Here is a 17,170-nt window from a genome sequence, read left to right as displayed (position 1 = left end):
ATTGACCTTTATTCTCTGATCTACCAACTATTTTTTCAGTGCACCTACATGACTTGGTGAGATCTTAACTGCTTACTGGATTTTCATGCATTGCTATTATTCCTGTATCATCTGTGGATATACAGGCTACAGTGTTTTGTGTTGCTGGAATGTCTGCTGTGTATAAAGTGTAAAATACTGGGTCCAACACACTTCCTTGTGGTACTTCAACGCTTATTACTTGCGTATTTGAGTTCAAATCTTTTATTCTTTTACGTAGAATGTTCTGTTATTTGGATAAGATTTTAATAGTTGACAAATTGCGTTTGGCAAATGCTGTTTCTGGTTTTCAGCAAACCTTCGTACCAGACCTTGTTGAACGCTTTTGTTATGTCTAAAAATAGGCATGTGCAGTATTTATGGTTTCCCAGAGCTGTTACAATTTTGTTAATTAGCCTGCGCTCTTGTGGAATGTTGTTCTCTAGATTTAAGCTGGCGACCTGGCATTAATTGTTTACTGTTGATTACTGTCTTCTTGATTCTGATTATAAGTACGCGTTCTAGCGTGTTAGATAATATTGCAAGGAGAAAGATAAGACATTATGAGGAGGATTCGTGAATGTTTTTACATATAGAATTTTATGCTCAATTGAGAACTTTAATTAGAAAACAAATTTCAGTTTATTTTTTTCTTAATCTCTCAATTGTGTTCCACTTTTGATGATATCCTACTTTGTGTTTATAATATATTTTATATTAATCTGTCGCCTGTATCGATCATAATTTTATAACTATAATTTTTTATTACAGTCATTATTTGATACAGTACAAGATTATTTGAAACTGGAAAGAATAGAAATGTTTGGCTTAAAAGCGAAGTCACTACTTTCCATGATTAATAATATTTACGAAGAATTTAATAAATTGTACCAACAATTTGGAGACGTGCCTTACGAAGTTTTAATGCCAGAAGAAAAACAATTTACTGCAGATTTAAATGAATTTTTCGCCTCGGTAAGCAATTTATTTACTAGACTCTTCGTTAGCTTCTGAATATTCTCTAGTTAAGTTTAATAACTTAAAAGCCACGTTGGTACATAATTTTATTGAACAAACAGGTTTTAATTTTGTCAAGAAATATGTTGTTTATGAATATTTTACCAGTAATATTTAATAATACGTTATGATGTATACAGAGTGTCCAGTTAGAAGTATTATCAGTTGTGTCAATTATAATTTTGAAATTACAATTCTCTATTAAAATCATTATTTGATACAGTAGCATGTTATACTATTTCATATAGCAATAAGCAATAAAGAATTTCTTAAATTTATCTATTCAATGAAGTTTCAATTTTTTAAATAAGACATATAACAATATAATAAATACTATCACAGATTTTGATGTTCTTATTAAATATACGTATCATTTGTTTCAATATTTTGATATATTCTTTCATATTTTCTATATTATATTTATAATTACATTGATTAGTACATAATTTGAGTATTTATTTTCTAAAATGTTTATTTACCTGTTACTTCACATGTTTACTAATTAATAAAAATTCTTCCTGAAATACAAGATAGAGCAGTTTGATCGACGATTGGCAAGCATTTTCGACCAAGCATTTGCTGAATGTTACAACTTAGAGTCGTTCTTTAAGTTCATTTGGATAATGGGCGTAATTGCCAACAGACCTATAATAATGGCCCAATTGTGGCACAATTATGAAGAAATAATTCAAAGAGTAGATCAACATTTCAGTGACCTTAAGGTAGGGCTGAATTATATATTATTGTATTAAGAAATTAATTTTTACTTATAATTAGCAAGAATAATACTCTGGCTTTAACAAAAATGACTTGAAATTATTCATATTTTGTATAGAAATGAACTGTAGTTTTTTATAGGCTAAGTTTAAATGCTCTTGATAATAATTTTAATAATTTCTCATATGAGTATATTGTTATATGGTGATCTAAGTGTCATAATTTTATCATAACAGAAATTGAGAAATTTATTAATCAGATAATATAAGAATTTACATGAAGTTAGATGAACAGAAGAAACAACAATGAATGTGCAATTTTAAATTAAATTTTGAAACCGGTCATTTGACTGGGCCTGGCAAGATTGGTGTTAATAACGTGTTTCAACTGTTAAAAGTAACATTCATTTAATTTCATAATCAATTAATTTCCTTATTAATGAATTGAATCAATGAATCAATGAACTAACATATATTATCATATTTCTCAGTCTGCTATGCAATCTTATTGCTGTATAGAATTACATAAAATTATATGCAGAGAAAATTAGAAAGAAAATATTCCAAATAGAATATAACAATACTCTACATGTGAAAGTTATCATTTTTGTTATTATTGTCTTGAACATTTGTATAAGTATCTCTTATACAAATTGAAAAGAAAGATTGCCATAAAATTGGCCTTGTACTTGAAGTTCAAGTCTAAATTCTTTTTTATTGCATCGTATCCTACACACAATGAGGACCAAACATCTCTAAGGAACCTTTGCAACTGAACCGCTCTCTTGAAGAAAAGAATGTTAAAGATTAGTTAATTTTACCATTGCCAGACTCACTTTTCTACATTCCATTTTCTTCTTCAGATTATTTAATAAGGCTTTAGACATTGCAAAGAAACGATTAGGGTAATTACAAGTCTGTAAATATTCATTCGCATACTAAAGAATTGTTTATCAGAGATAGCTTTGTTATTGTTCCTGTGCGTTATTACACATTATTGATACGAAGAAACCATTAACTATAGTTAATGAGCAGTGATAAGAACTAAGCACGTGGGCAGGATGGTATAAAGTAAAATCGGTTATTAATTAGAATTCATTTGCAACAGAGTGGCAACCTTTTATAGGAAATAAACAATTGCCTCATGTAAATGGGTTAATATCTTATAAGAAATATTACGAGTTGTTAATTATAACAAAAATTTTGTTTTGTAGGTGTTATTCGACAAGAATTTTAATTCCGTAAAAGACACCGAGCTTTCGACATTGAATTCATATTTACCTGTAGTGAGTGCATCCCTGTGTTTTTTAATGAGACTTCGTAAGAGAACTCTTCTCCCAGTTGAGTGCATGAAATTAATTGACCATCCTTTAATTAATGACAAAATGGAAAACGTACTCAAAGGCAAATACGAAGAACTTGAGGTAATATGCGATAAAATAATAATAAATGTTAATATATATTTAAGCACGTTTAAAGCTTGCATTGAACTTGATCAATCTCTTCTTACAATACTGTTTCTTCTTATTTGATCTTGTCATGGATAGAATGTTTCCTTATGTGTTTCTCTAAGATCTTCTTTTCATTGATTTACAATAATTTGTAATTGATCAGAATATACAATAAATAACGACGGTACGGTATATTTATCATATCGATAATATTATATTAATTATATTTATCTCTTCAAGGCTATTATTGACGAAAAGGAAAAAGAAATATTTACCGCTTGGGCGGAGAAATTGCCAGAAATTTGGGAAACCCATTTAACGAAAACTCTTTTAAACGTTAGAGAGGATCAACTGCTGGAAACGAATTTCGACTTTGCCTTAAGAACTGCCTTGAAAGAGATTCGTTATATGACAATTGCGAAGATTCCTGATCTTCCTCAAGAAGCCATAGATTTTTATAATAGATCACAATTCTTCTTTATCAGCACTTACAATCTCAATCTGATAGTGAATTGGTAAGTCATGTTTTTATTCTTTTAGATACATAGATATAGAAAAGAAGGAAGATATCTCAATTTGAGGCATATATTTTCTTCCTCTTTTTTTTCTATACAGTTCATTCACAGTTTATACATCACAGAAAGGTAAAATGTTCCCTTTTTTTGAAGAGACATTTGAAAATCATTTTGGTATTTGCATAATACTATTAGGTCAGTAACAGCGAGAGAATGTACAATTAGGGGCCACAACTGTGACAGTCAAAATCAAAACAGCCATGAAATAACAATTATTTTTTCGACTGAAATGTTTTTGGTTGCGAATAATGATTGTAAATGACCGAAAAGTATTTTTTATTTTCGATTACCATTATCGACGAGGGAAATTTATTTCGGTAGATCGTAATAGTTATTGGCATTTCCATTGCACACAGTAATTATCGAAGAAGAAAATATCGTTTTAATTATTAACAACCATAATAAATTGCAACAGAGCGAGTTTCGAAGAAACTTTTCGTTCCATAGAAAATTATATTTATCAACCTTGTTATTTGCAATTAAAATCATAGATTGATATTCAATTTAGTAAACATAAATTTCTCGACGTTTTCCTGTAGACCGTTTTTTCTTTTAGTTCCTTTCAGACCAACAAAACTACCGTTTTAGTGCGGATACGGCGAATTGTCTCTGTGAAGTGCAAAACAACGCTTTACAGCGTTATGAGCAACTAAAATATAATTTCTGACATCGATAACTATTATTAGCGATAGAATTTGCCCTAATCGTTAATGGCCTGTTAAATATTATTATGACAAAACAGCTTCCTTTAAAAGTCGTGCACAAGTCTTGAAATGTAAAAAATAGCAAAGAAACAAAAGGCAGCATCAATATAAAAGACAGTATAAAAGTAAATATATATGAGATTTATACTTTCATTTATTTATTTATCATTTATCATTTACAATAGACGAATATCTTTGAATAAAATATATTATTATAAATAGAGTCTCTGATTCTGAACATGTACTGAAAATACACATGTAGTTGGTTAATACATGCAATAATAAAATAATAAATATATATATAATAATATAAAGTATATTTTATATTATTTTGTTATATTATTATTATATATATAATATTATTTTATATTATTATATATGTGTATATAATATAATATAAATATATATATACATATACATATATGGAAGTGCAAGAAACCACCAGATTCAAATTCTAAATAGAACATTTTCTGCTATTCCGTTGGTACCCTGTAATAGCTTGAAACCTTCATGGTACTATTGAATTTACCAAGTTATTTGTTCATTAAATATTTCTACATTTATTTTACAGACTAATTCTATCCAAAATTTTGATATAGCTAATAGCAAGTACTTTGTACAACTAATTGTCCAAACACCATTAATATGTATTAGTATTGGTGTGGTCATACTAGTGATAGCAGTGATGGCTATGGTGCTGCTGCTACATGTTTGTATTATATTCTTTTTTGTTCTTTATCTAAAATTTGTATATCTTCATGCAAATCTGATCAATTTTCATGTATTAGGTTGTCCAATAGATGCACAATATTTTATGTTTCATGTTATTTTATTGAATCATATATTTTGCAGCAATAAAACAAAATACATCATACATAATTCTATAAAATAATATAAAACAAAAAATGTTGTGTATCTATTATTTCCTCATAAAACGAAAGAAACTTTTGGGGCAATCTAATACATAATTTCACATACATTTAGAAAGTAGGCCTGCACTATTTTAAAATAGTTACATTTCAATACTTTCTTTACACTTTATATGCTCTGTGTTTCGTTATCCATTACCTTACCTTACCTTAGCTTTCTACATATTTCTTGTCTCCTAATGTTCCAGGTTTCGCCTCGTCTGAATCCCTTTGCTTATGTTTGACGACTAGGTTCTCATGAAACACTGTTCCTTTATCATTTTGTCAAGCTGATATTTATATTGTTCGATAAATTGAAATTCATATACTGACTGGTCTGAAGATCAGCATTTCTCACGCACATATTTTCATATTTTTCTTTTTCATTAATCCTTTTTGCAGGACAGACAAGAGTAGCTACTGATGACGTGGAAAATGTATTTTCTCAGTGAACGTCCATTGCACCTACGCTTAGGACGTTTATTAAGATTCCGAAAGTAGATATTACGACAAGTGTTACGCAACGTAACGCGACATTGTAACAAACTAGTACGTATGTATGCAGCAGATACGAGATTTTTGTAATGTAGAAGAGCTGATTGTTGACAGACCCGTTGCACAACCAGGAAAGAAAGTCTTGTATTATGCGAGCGAATAATTTTCCCATAATTTGGTCATTTCTGATAAACTCAGAAGTTGTGTGTAGAAAGTAATTATTATAACGAAAACAGTGCAATCCGGTATAACTTCAGGACACACGCTGGTTGATTCTTGTCAGAAAATTAATTTTCTGATCAACATCGAATGTCACGACGACTCTTCTACGCGACTTTGACGCGCCTTCTTCTTGTAACAACGGGGTGGTAACCAACCAAATGTCGTGTTATTCCTTCAGGTCAGATAATCTCAGCGACTTGTATCATCACAATATGGTTACAGCATACTCTTCAGAGATATCGGGCTTCTGCCACGTCCCTCGCTATAGGGTGTGAAGTAAACTAAAAATCTTAAATGCAGTTGCTCGTATTCTCTTCGCAGATTCTAAAGTTGTAGATAAAAAAATATTTACAGAGTTTAATTTAAATATTTTACAAAATACGAAATATCGAAAAAATTAGGAAAATATTTACAAAATGTGCAAACTTTGTCGAGGAGCACCCTACGTGGTTCATTAAATTGTTAATAACGTGTTAATATCCCTGCGCCTTCTTCAATCTTAAGATTACGCTTCGATGGCAACCTGATGTAAATGTGAAATAGTTATTAATTCAATAATACTTGAAATGTAATAATAATTTACGAGCGTATCACTGAATCGCACTTAAACAACTTGTTCACATCCATACGTGTAATATCACGTCGTTGTCATTAATCATTATTTGTTTTTCATTAGTAGTTTAGTTAGTAGTAGTGAAGAGAAGAAATGAACTTACATCACTTTCAAAAGAAATTTCTACGCAACTTCATTTATTAATGAAATTTCAATCGATTAGAACAGACAAGCATTTTAAGATTCGAATTGTAAATTGTTTACAAATAAGGAGGTTGCACGAAAGTATACGTAAATTCATGTTTCCATAAAGTTTTCCAAAAAAGAACCTATACCACTTTCAAAATAAACGCCCTATATGTATAATCAAAATGATAATAATGTACGATACTTTCCCAATGTTTTGGCTCGATCGATGGTTTTATTTTCGCTGAGTTCTACGATATTAGTGAAAAGCATTCTTCTTAATATTGCTATAGCTGTTCATATTGTTTTATTATTATAGTTTGTTATATATTAATGTAGTTGTTAATATTGCTACAGTTCACGAAAAAATAATCAAAACGATGGTAAATTATAGAAGCACAATAAAAGCTCATAGCATCCCATTGATTAACAATTTATATAACCAGCACACGGAGAACACTTCAAAGAGATCATCCGGTAGATCTGATAGAAAGATAGAATTCACCTGTATACGTTTTCCCAATGGAGAAATCGTCTACGTGATATTCAATTCAATACTAAACGTAAGAATTTGTCTAATGTCCACGTAGACAAATTGTAAAGAATTTTGGAGTTGAAAAGAGAAAAACAAATGAGAAACGATCACAACATAATTTTGCCAGTAATACATATATAGAAACAACCAAATATTTGAATTAATTCCTTGTTCATTGTTGCCGTAACATCAATATTCTTCATCATTATGTAATCATCAGAAGAATCGCATTCCGTTGGTGTCTTATGCTTACTGTTGCAATCACATTTACTTATTCCCTGGTTATTCGGAATATTATCGGCTACTTTCACGGATTGTAAGCAGGTCTCGTTCCTTGCGTAACTACGCATTTAGAAGGACATATAATTTATCATAAATTTACTCAACTGAATGGGATCAAATAAAGAAGAACTTTCATTTTGGGTTGCTGCGCAATAAACAGTATTGTAACATCAGTTCCTAACCAGGTAGCTGTTTTTTACAAGTATACTCGTCATGAAGAAGTGGTGTAATATTTTGTGTTATGATGAGCACTATTAGTAATAAAATTAAAAAATAAAACGGTTGTTGCGTTACAGTTTAATTTTATATTATTACACACATGCTCTGTTTTTGATGAGTATACTCGTCGTCGCTTACACTTTGCCTCAAATTTTAGGTACTCTTCAAAGTTTTCAAAAAGCTCGCAACAGCTAACCAGTCAATCGTTAAATTTTTATCGTGATTTTATAGTTTGGCTTGAATTCTTTGGATTTTGTTGAAATCAAATGTTACGTTCTCCAACATTTCTTCACAATCTAATTTTGAAATTGTCTGGCAAGACCAGAGACAATGTAGATTAATACCGTCCGCTAGTTCTCTGCCTAAAATTATGTGCATATTATTGTTAGGATACATGTATTATTAGGATATTATGTTTATATTATTTTTTTCTTACATTCACTTGTAAATCATGTTCCTACGATCTTGCCAGAGAAGCAGGAAATACCCTGTATAATTATATATCATATATATTATTGTATTATTATAATATTTAATATTTAATATTATTATTATTACTACATTGTATGTAGTATATAATATATACTATACAATAATATAATGTAAAGACGTATTATATTATAATATAATATATAATATACATTATATATCATACTTTATTAATATATAATAATATGTTATAATATAATAGGATATAATACATATTATAATATAATATACATCATATATAACATGTATATGTAATATGTACTTTATGATAATATAATACGCCTAATTTTAGATACAAGTCGCTAGATCCACGATGTGAAAACGTGACCAAACCTTGACCGTGACACGTCGGAGACACGAGAAATCGCGAAATTAACGGATCGCCGGTAATCTCCTCGCGTCGCGGTTCGAACGAAATGATTCTTTCACGAATAGGGTAAAGAAAATTGAACTTCGTATGCGACAATGAAATTTATTATAGAAATCCAACAGAGTGACGGTTTCTAGCGTTACAATAGCATGGTTCGGAATGTTAGAACAGACTGTTCGAGCGCTAGTTTAGGAAGGTCTTTCTACCGAGGGTCTACTCCCTTTGGAGGGGCCTTTTTAGTTATTGTTTTAATAGATGTGGCATGCAGGGTGTTCGGTCTATCCGGTTACTGAGCGAATGGCCCTTCTTGAGCAGGTGATCTTCTTGAGTGTGTGACATTCCCCCCTTCTTAGATTCGCTTTGCTCCGTTGAAACGTATGGCTCACCTGATTTGAATGACCCCGCTATCTTCATCTTCTGCAATGTTTTGGTAAGTAACCGTCCTTGGTGCTGTTGATGTTTGATCGATCCTGTTTACGCGAGCGGTAGGGCAGAGTATTTTGATACATACATTTATGAGAAGTGATCGGCGTAGACATTCGAAAAGTTCACATTTGTACATTCTTCGTAGGAATAATAATATAATGGTTTGCTGTCTGCAAAGGTACGAACGTCGATCCTTCCAATTTGAAGACAGCAGTCGGGCAAGTTTTAACTATCCATTGATTATTAATTAATTCTGACCCGTATTCAGGTGAATTCATTCTATTGCGACTCGGTTGAGTTCTTTTACAAATGTGGATGATTGCTGTTCGTTTACAATATTTGTCGAAGTAGTGACTATCGGCAAAGGTGTATTGTTCTTAGTTGGTTAGTATCAAGTCAGTTTCTATTACAGGCGCAATGAATACAGAGTTTTGTTTGGAAGGTATCGGATAAATTTTATTTATTTTCCATTCATTGTTTTCCTAACGTAACAGTGTTAAAATTTCGTCGATGTGTTCCAAGAAAATGTTGGCGTAATTTAGTGGTTTTACTACTAGATCGCTTTTAATGTATTCAAGTATTATATGATCCATGTTATGATCTTCTTCTTGAGAAGTACGATTTTAGCCTGTTACCGTGGATTCTTTGCGTATGATCGTTTGAATATTCCATAAGATAGGTGGGTGGATTGGAGGAGATTATTTCTGCAGGTCCTAGCCATTCGTGATCTAGTTTGTTCGAATGGAGTATGCCCGGTTGTTTCGAGTACCGAAGTATTGTATCCCATGCATATTAGTTTCAAATTTTCGTCCCAGTCGTTTTGTCGGTCGGTCGTACAAGTTCGAATGAGGTCTTTTACTACAGCATGTATTCTTTCAAGAGATCCATTAGATTGCGGGTGGAAAGAAGTGGTTTTCACGTGTCGAATCTTGAAAGCCTCTTCAAATGTATCCATCAGTTTACATACGGAATTTCGTCCCACGTCCGTGAGGATACTTTTCGGTACAGAAAATATATATACATAGTGATCCAGGAGTTCGTTAATAATCGAGTTGGCTGTTTGGTCTTTTAAAGGTATGAGAACGAGATATTTGGTTCATTGATCCTGGATAGATAGGATAAATTGGTTGCCTCGTCTGGTTTTGGTTAGAGGTCCGAATATGTCCATCGCGATTTTATCATTAGGGTTAACGGGTGTGACAGTTGTTACGGGTTACTCTTTGGCTCTAATACGGTTTAATTTTTCTCGTTGACAGGTTTCGCAGTTTTGTATAAATTCTGTGACGTCCTGCTCTAGGTTTGTCCAGTGATTGTGTTCTTGTATTCGTTTCACGGTGCGGCGTATATTTAAGTGTCCTACTATTTCGCTATGATTCTCGCGCAGTATAGTTTGTTTTTGTTCGTTATCGTAGTCTATTGGCGGATCTTGTCCAAATACCAATTTAATTTGAGGGGATCTGCTTGTTAGAAACCTTAACATGAGTTGAATGTTTACTTTTTCTAAGGTGCTGAAGCTATTGTCATTTATTCCTATATGCAAGTGTCCACTCTGGTTAATAAAGTTATTAGTTAATCGATGCAACCAGTGCTGTTCGTTAAAGTCTCCTAATTCGGTCTTTGTAATTTATTTATAGTGTGGTCTGTTAGTCTTTTGAGTTATTGGAGCTGGGGTGATATTTGTTTTCCAGTCGATATATTCGTCGTAATAGTTCGGGTTTTCTAAACCGGATTGGATTTCTTCATTGGTGATAGGATACAATCGGAACAGAGCGTCTGCAGCTGTATTTTCCTTTCCCTTTTTCTATTCTATTTCATAATCATACTCCTCGAGTCTCAAGCGCCATCGCATGAGTCTCGACGAGGGTTCCTCAACATTTTCTAGCCATTTCAAAGCTTGATGATCACTTTGAATCTTAAATTTTCTACCAAGTAAATAATGTCTTAGTCTTTTGATTGACCATACTATCGCTAGTAACTCTTTTTCGGTTGTGGAATAGTTTTTCTCAGGAGGGTTTAAGGTTCGGGATATGTAACAGCATGGATGTCCGTCTTGGGAGAGTATTGCTCCTAATCCTTCGTTACTTGCGTCTGTTATTAACGTGAATGTTTTTTCAAAGTCCGGGTATCGCAGTACAGGAGCTTCACAGAGTTTTTGTTTCAGTGTGTCAAATGCAAGCTGTTGTTCATCAGCCCAATGGAATGGAGTGTTTTTCTTTGTGAGGTCCGTCAGTGGTTTCGCGATTTTGGAAAAATTGCGTATAAATTTTCTATAGTACCCAACGAGTCCTAAGAATGATTTTACGTGATTCGCGGTTTTTGGTATTTTAAAATCCTTCACGGCCTGGATCTTCTTGGGATTAGGCTTTACTCCTTCTCTCGTTACTACGTGTCCTAAATATTCCAATTCTGTTTTTAAAAATTCGCATTTGTCCGGTTGTATCTTTAATCCTAAATTTTGTAATCTGTCTAATACAATAGCTAGATTTCGGTTGTGTTCTCGGATGGTGCTTCCGAATATTATGATATCGCCTAAGTATACGAAACAGTTATTTCCTACTAATCCCCGTAGCGCGGTATCCATCATGCGTTGGAACGTCGCCGGTGCGTTTTTGAGTCCGAAGGGCATGCGATTATAGTGGAAGTGACCTTGTGGAGTTGAAAACGCAGTATATCTTTTTGATTTTTGTTCCATAGGTACCTGGTGAAATCCTGACGAGAGGTCCAGGGCTGAGAAAAATTTAGCTTTGCCTAAATGATCGAGTATGTCGTCCGAATTCGGTAAAGGATACGCGTCTTGATCTGTTTGCCCGTTTAACTTCCTAAAGTCTATGACAATCCTCCACTTTTGTTTACCTGATGCGTCTAATTTCTTTGGAACTACCCACATTGGTGCGTTATATGGACTGTCCGATGGTTCTATGATGCGTTTCTTTAGCATGTCGTTGATTCGAGTCTCGATTTCTTTTTTATGACATTCGGGCGGTCTATAAGATTTGACGTTTATAGGTTTGTCTGTTTTGAGTGTGATCGTATGTTCGGTTAAGTTAGTGCATGGTAGTGAGTCTGTGTCCATGTTAAAAACGTCTAAGTAGTTGATAAGGATTTTCTCAAGAGGTTCTCGAAGTTCTGGATCAATATGTTTAGTGCCTATTACTCGTGCAAATTTACTAATTTGTGTTAGTCTATCGGCTTTTTCCATTTCGTTTGTAATATGACAGATTTGCTTACCAGTGTTGATAACATCGGTAGTATTTTGCTTGGGTTCTACTATGGTATTGTGAGATTGGTTCTTTGGGCGGTTGCCGACACGATTCGCTTCCCGTAGCCATTCTTCTCTATTAGCGGCTAGTTGTTGGGCAAGGTTCAGGTTCTTCGGGTCGCTGACTACTACCATCTGCCCTATTTCATATCGTAGGTTGAGTAAATATGTTTTAAGTGCCTCGCGTTCCTCAATATCTATAGCTACGCGTCGCTCGGTTGGTGTGCGGTTTTCGTTTTGCACTGCGTAATTTAGTTCATTTAGCTGTTGTCGGAATCTAGAATTGAAAGATTGTACACTTTCTGTTGCTCCTTGTTTTAAATTCTTTAATTTGTCCCTACAATTGCTGATAGTTGTCGGTGTTAATACGCGTTGCCTCAAGCACGAATACAAGTCTTCGAACGAGTCAATTTTTAGATATCGTATATTTCGTTTTGCGTCATCGGTAATTCTTTGGATCAGTATGAGATCTAATAGTAGCTCTCTGTCACTTGCCTTACATCTGGCTCTTGCTTTGCGGACCGATGAGATGAAATCTTCAACGCCTACGTCATCTCGACCCCGTAGTGTCTCGATAGTTTGTATGGCCTTGTCTGCGTCGAGCTCTTGGTCTTCGTTGTAGTCGTTTCTTTGTCTAGTCGTAACGTGACTAATTCGTTGTCTTCGTGAAATATTTGGTCCGTTGGTTTCGTCGTCTGTCATGTGGCCGACACCGGTTCCTAAAGGAGTGCTCGTGAGCGGCTGGTCAGTTTCAGTGTTGTACTTTATTTCCATAGCTTTTGCAAAGCCGCGTATTTCTTTGGCCCGATTTTTATCACTAGTTTCCGTGAATTTTTTTATACTGCTAATATTCTGATCCGTATTACTTTTAAAGTTTCTGAACTCGTGAGTAAGATTTTGAAGTTGTTCGAGGATAGTCGTAATTAATTCACTTTGCTTTGCCGTACTCATGTCGGTTGGATTCATCTTGATAGATACGATATTTTCAGAAGAGTCACTACCTTCAGAACGTATTTCGGGTTTAGGGTTTCGATAATATACGAAAGCCAGCTTACCGAGATTCTTCGTGGATCCTTCTTTTGATCAAGGAGGTGACCGTGGTCCTTCGCTGTAGAATCCGTAGATTTCGCGTTGAAGTTTCCTCTTGATGCGATGAATGGATCCTGGCAAGTATCGCCAATTTTTTCACGTCGAAGACACAAGAGATCGCGAGATTAACGGATCGTCGGTGATCTCCTCGCGTCGCGGTTCGAACTAAATGATTCTTTCACGAATAGGGCGAAGAAAATAGAACTTCGTATGCGACAATGAGATTTATTGCACAAATCCAAAAAAGTGACGGTTCAAGCGTTACAACAGCGCGGTTCGGAATGTTAGAACAGACTGCCTCGAGATGCTACAACGGACTGCTCGAGCGCTGCTTTAGGAAGGTCCTTCTACCGAGGGTCTAGTCCCTTTGGAGGGGCCTTTTTAGTTGTTGTTTCAACAGATGTGGCATGCAGGGTGTTCGGTCTATCTGGTTACTGAGCGGGTGATCTTCTTGAGTGTGTGACACGTGCATGGGCAGACAAGTATCGCACAGTTTATCGTAATTGGAACCCCGCTGGGGGTAACCATCCACATGCTATATTTTATTTATTTTTTATTTTTATTTTTTTCATTTTTTTATTCTTTTATTCTCTAAGCTATAATATTTTACCAAATGTCCTTCTGGACAAATTGTAAAAATTTACGAAATAATCAGTAAAAAAAAAAAAAAAAAAAAAAGTTTATCGTAAGATGTTAGGTAATCGTATGGAAAGACAGCTTTCCTGGTGAGAAATTCGAAATCACTTTCTGGAAGATGTTTAACCGCGATGTTTCGTACGATACGTAATTTACTCTTTTCCAAATACGATGAGAATTAATCAAGACTCGAATTTAGGAATTTCAGACAGTCGATGAAAATCACGTGTGACTGTTACGTGTTTCACGAAAGAAATGTGCGTCTCTTTAGTGAGCGCTAACAGTCATCTTACCCTCAAACGTGTTTGGCAAGCTTCTTAGTGACGAAACATACGTCACAAATGGACAAATCGTGGAATACAACGGGTATGACGAAGGAAGTTCCATAATCTAAATTACAATTTCTCTTTTTCTTCTTTTTATGAACGCCTTATGGAATTTAGACAATTTACACCTGCAAATAGCATACTAATCGTACATTTCGAAAACCTTATTATCATTATTATATATATTATTATTTGCTAACCTTACCAGCCCCGATTTCAAAATTGGATTTAAAATCGTAAATTCATTGTTATTTCTTTTGATCGTCTAACTTTATGTGATTTCTTATATCATCAAACTAATCAATTTCTCCATTTTTGTTAACACCAGGTTTACGTGACACGTCATTTTGACACATTTCGAAGTTCACGAGAAAAATTAGCCGTTTATATTTTTCTCTTACCGTTTCTATTGCCTTTCTTCCATTTAACAAGACAGATGTTTTTTCGTCCAGTCGCGGGGAGACGCGGTAGCGTTGAAGCGCGTCAACGGGAATTGTAAATTCCCGTTACGATTAAACGAATCGACACCACGAGAAGGGCGATCCCCTTATTTCTTATGGGATAATAGGGGTGTTTGGTTTTGAATATAACTGGAATCTACAGTTATATAATCTATATTTATTTATTTAACCAGCCTACAATACTTGTTGCGTCGACAGATATTGTTTGACTTCGTCGTGCCGGAAAGTACAATAATTGATTGATCCGAAGGTTGATCGATTTGATGGGTAGACCACCAAGAACTTGACTTTTGATATTTTTCGATATTCGTTAGACTAGCGATTTTATTCGTCAGGGCTTTCGATGTATGCAATATGAATTTTGAATTGAGACTGACTGTCCTTGGATAAATTCCTTGTCCTCACAGGGAGACGACCCCCACCGCGCTCGGATCACGCCACCGCTTGCGCCGATGATCACGTATGCCGACTTCTTTGTGAAAATAAAGAACGGACCGAAATGGACGTTTCTGGAACTCGCAGCCGGGCGGCAACCATGCGCTTGTAACATCAACTACACCTCGATCTACATCAAAGACCGGGCCGCGCTTCGGAACCGCTGATGATAGAAATAAAGATGCGGCCGCACTCGGCGACAGTGTATGTCGGCGAGGCGAAGTGCTCAATGAACCCTCAATATCCCAACGGTCCTTTTGCCGAATATTCGAGAACGGCTAACAAACGCGTGGATAGTGGGGATATTGAGGGATGACAAAGAAAGAAACAAATCAGTTTTTAAAGGCGGAATTGTAAGAGCTTCAGTCTTAAAAAGTCGCTCCTAGAGTTCGGAAGTCAAGTGTAAATCAAGCGTGAAGAAATAAATTCTGTCTTTTTTTTATGTTTTTTTATTATTTTTTGTGTTTCTTTTATTATTTTACGTGACACGCTCGTCGATACATTGTATGTTCCGTCGGGAACATAAGACGATTCGTATATGACGCTGGAGGACCGCTAGAGACGGTTAGAAACACGATCCATACTAAGCCTCGCGACGTAACAACAGATATATCGAAATTCATCTCCTTCGGAAACTTCTAGTCTCCAAGCTTCTTACATATGTGGTGTATTTCATTATATTAGATTATATTTTATCATATCAGATTCCACGCAATCGAAATGTCTGTAAACCTACAAAATAATACAAGAATTATTATATAAGAATTATTAAGAATACAAGAATTTTCATAAAGTTAGACGATCAAAAGAAATAACAACGAATATGCAATTTTTAAATAAACTTTGAAACCGGTTATTTCACCAGGCCTGCTAAGCTTAGTATTAATATTCCAGCTGTTGGATTATACGATTTATTGCACGAATTACTACTAAATATTACACGAGCGATTACACGAATGACGTGTATGACATCATGTTAAATGTAAACGTAAAACGTAAAACGTAAAATGATAATAATCGCGATCATTTACATCCTTTGTTTACAACAGTTTTTCACACTCGTGGCCCCAGGTTTCGCGATTGAAGTCTGTCCATTGTTCTTTCGTAAGATGATTTATTGAGACGATCCTATAAGTTTCCTAGTTGATTAATCTAACGCTAGGGGGGGGGGGGGCGTTGTCCCAATCACCACCCACGCTGGTTATCATGGTCCGAGGGGGGCGAGGTGGAGCGACCGTGGGTTGCCTGACCGCCATCACCCTCCGCCGCGTTACCCGACAAGGGTGTGAGTTTTTCTCTTTCTCCCTCTCTGACCGCTTCTTTACGAGCGTGACTTGCTCGCAGAAGGAACAGACAGCTTCGTAAAAAAAAATCTGGCAAGTGCCGCCGAAAGGCGACAGTGCTTTATTATTTATATATGTGTTCTATCCTTAGCTAGGGAAGTGCTAAACGTATCTCCTTTCATACTACAAAAAAAAATTTTTTTTTTTTTTTTTTTTTTAACGTGGAGGAAATCTTCATAGACACCTTCTTTCGCTACCCCTGTGTCGGGGGCGAGAAACACAGGAGGGGATGTAGCAGAAGGTAGTGCCGGATTCTTACCGGCTAAAACCTCCACGAAGATCGGGTGGCGGTGTTTGAACATATTTTCTGTTCATTCCGTGAGCGATCGTCGGGCCCTTGGTGCTTAAATAGGCAAAGACTTTCCTTTTGCCTGTTGCGTGTTATTGACGCGAAATCTTGCGTCGGTCTCCAACTTACGGAGAAACGTAGAGTCTTTTTTTCCACCCTTTGTGCA

General features: G+C 34.8%; 1 protein-coding gene and 1 non-coding gene across 2 annotated transcripts; one reads left to right on the top strand and one right to left on the bottom strand.

Moving 5' to 3' along the window:
- The first annotated feature begins 793 nt into the window (after positions 1 to 793).
- On the top strand, positions 794 to 3,721 carry LOC139996434 (dynein beta chain, ciliary-like). Its single transcript, XM_072020803.1, has 4 exons — positions 794 to 993; positions 1,566 to 1,757; positions 2,966 to 3,175; positions 3,443 to 3,721. Exons 1-4 carry the CDS (start codon positions 838 to 840, stop codon positions 3,719 to 3,721), a joined length of 837 nt encoding a protein of 278 aa, XP_071876904.1. The 5' UTR covers positions 794 to 837.
- A 13,016-nt stretch (positions 3,722 to 16,737) lies between these two features.
- Positions 16,738 to 16,844, bottom strand: LOC139996786 (U6atac minor spliceosomal RNA). Its single transcript, XR_011802364.1, has one exon. It is a non-coding gene; the product is annotated as a U6atac minor spliceosomal RNA (small nuclear RNA).
- Between the last annotated feature and the right edge of the window lie 326 nt (positions 16,845 to 17,170).

Source organism: Bombus fervidus, chromosome 18, assembly GCF_041682495.2.
Source record: "Bombus fervidus isolate BK054 chromosome 18, iyBomFerv1, whole genome shotgun sequence".
NCBI lineage: Eukaryota > Metazoa > Arthropoda > Insecta > Hymenoptera > Apidae > Bombus > Bombus fervidus.
Note: the sequence above shows the minus strand (reverse complement) of the source record. Positions and strands in the feature narration are given on the sequence as shown.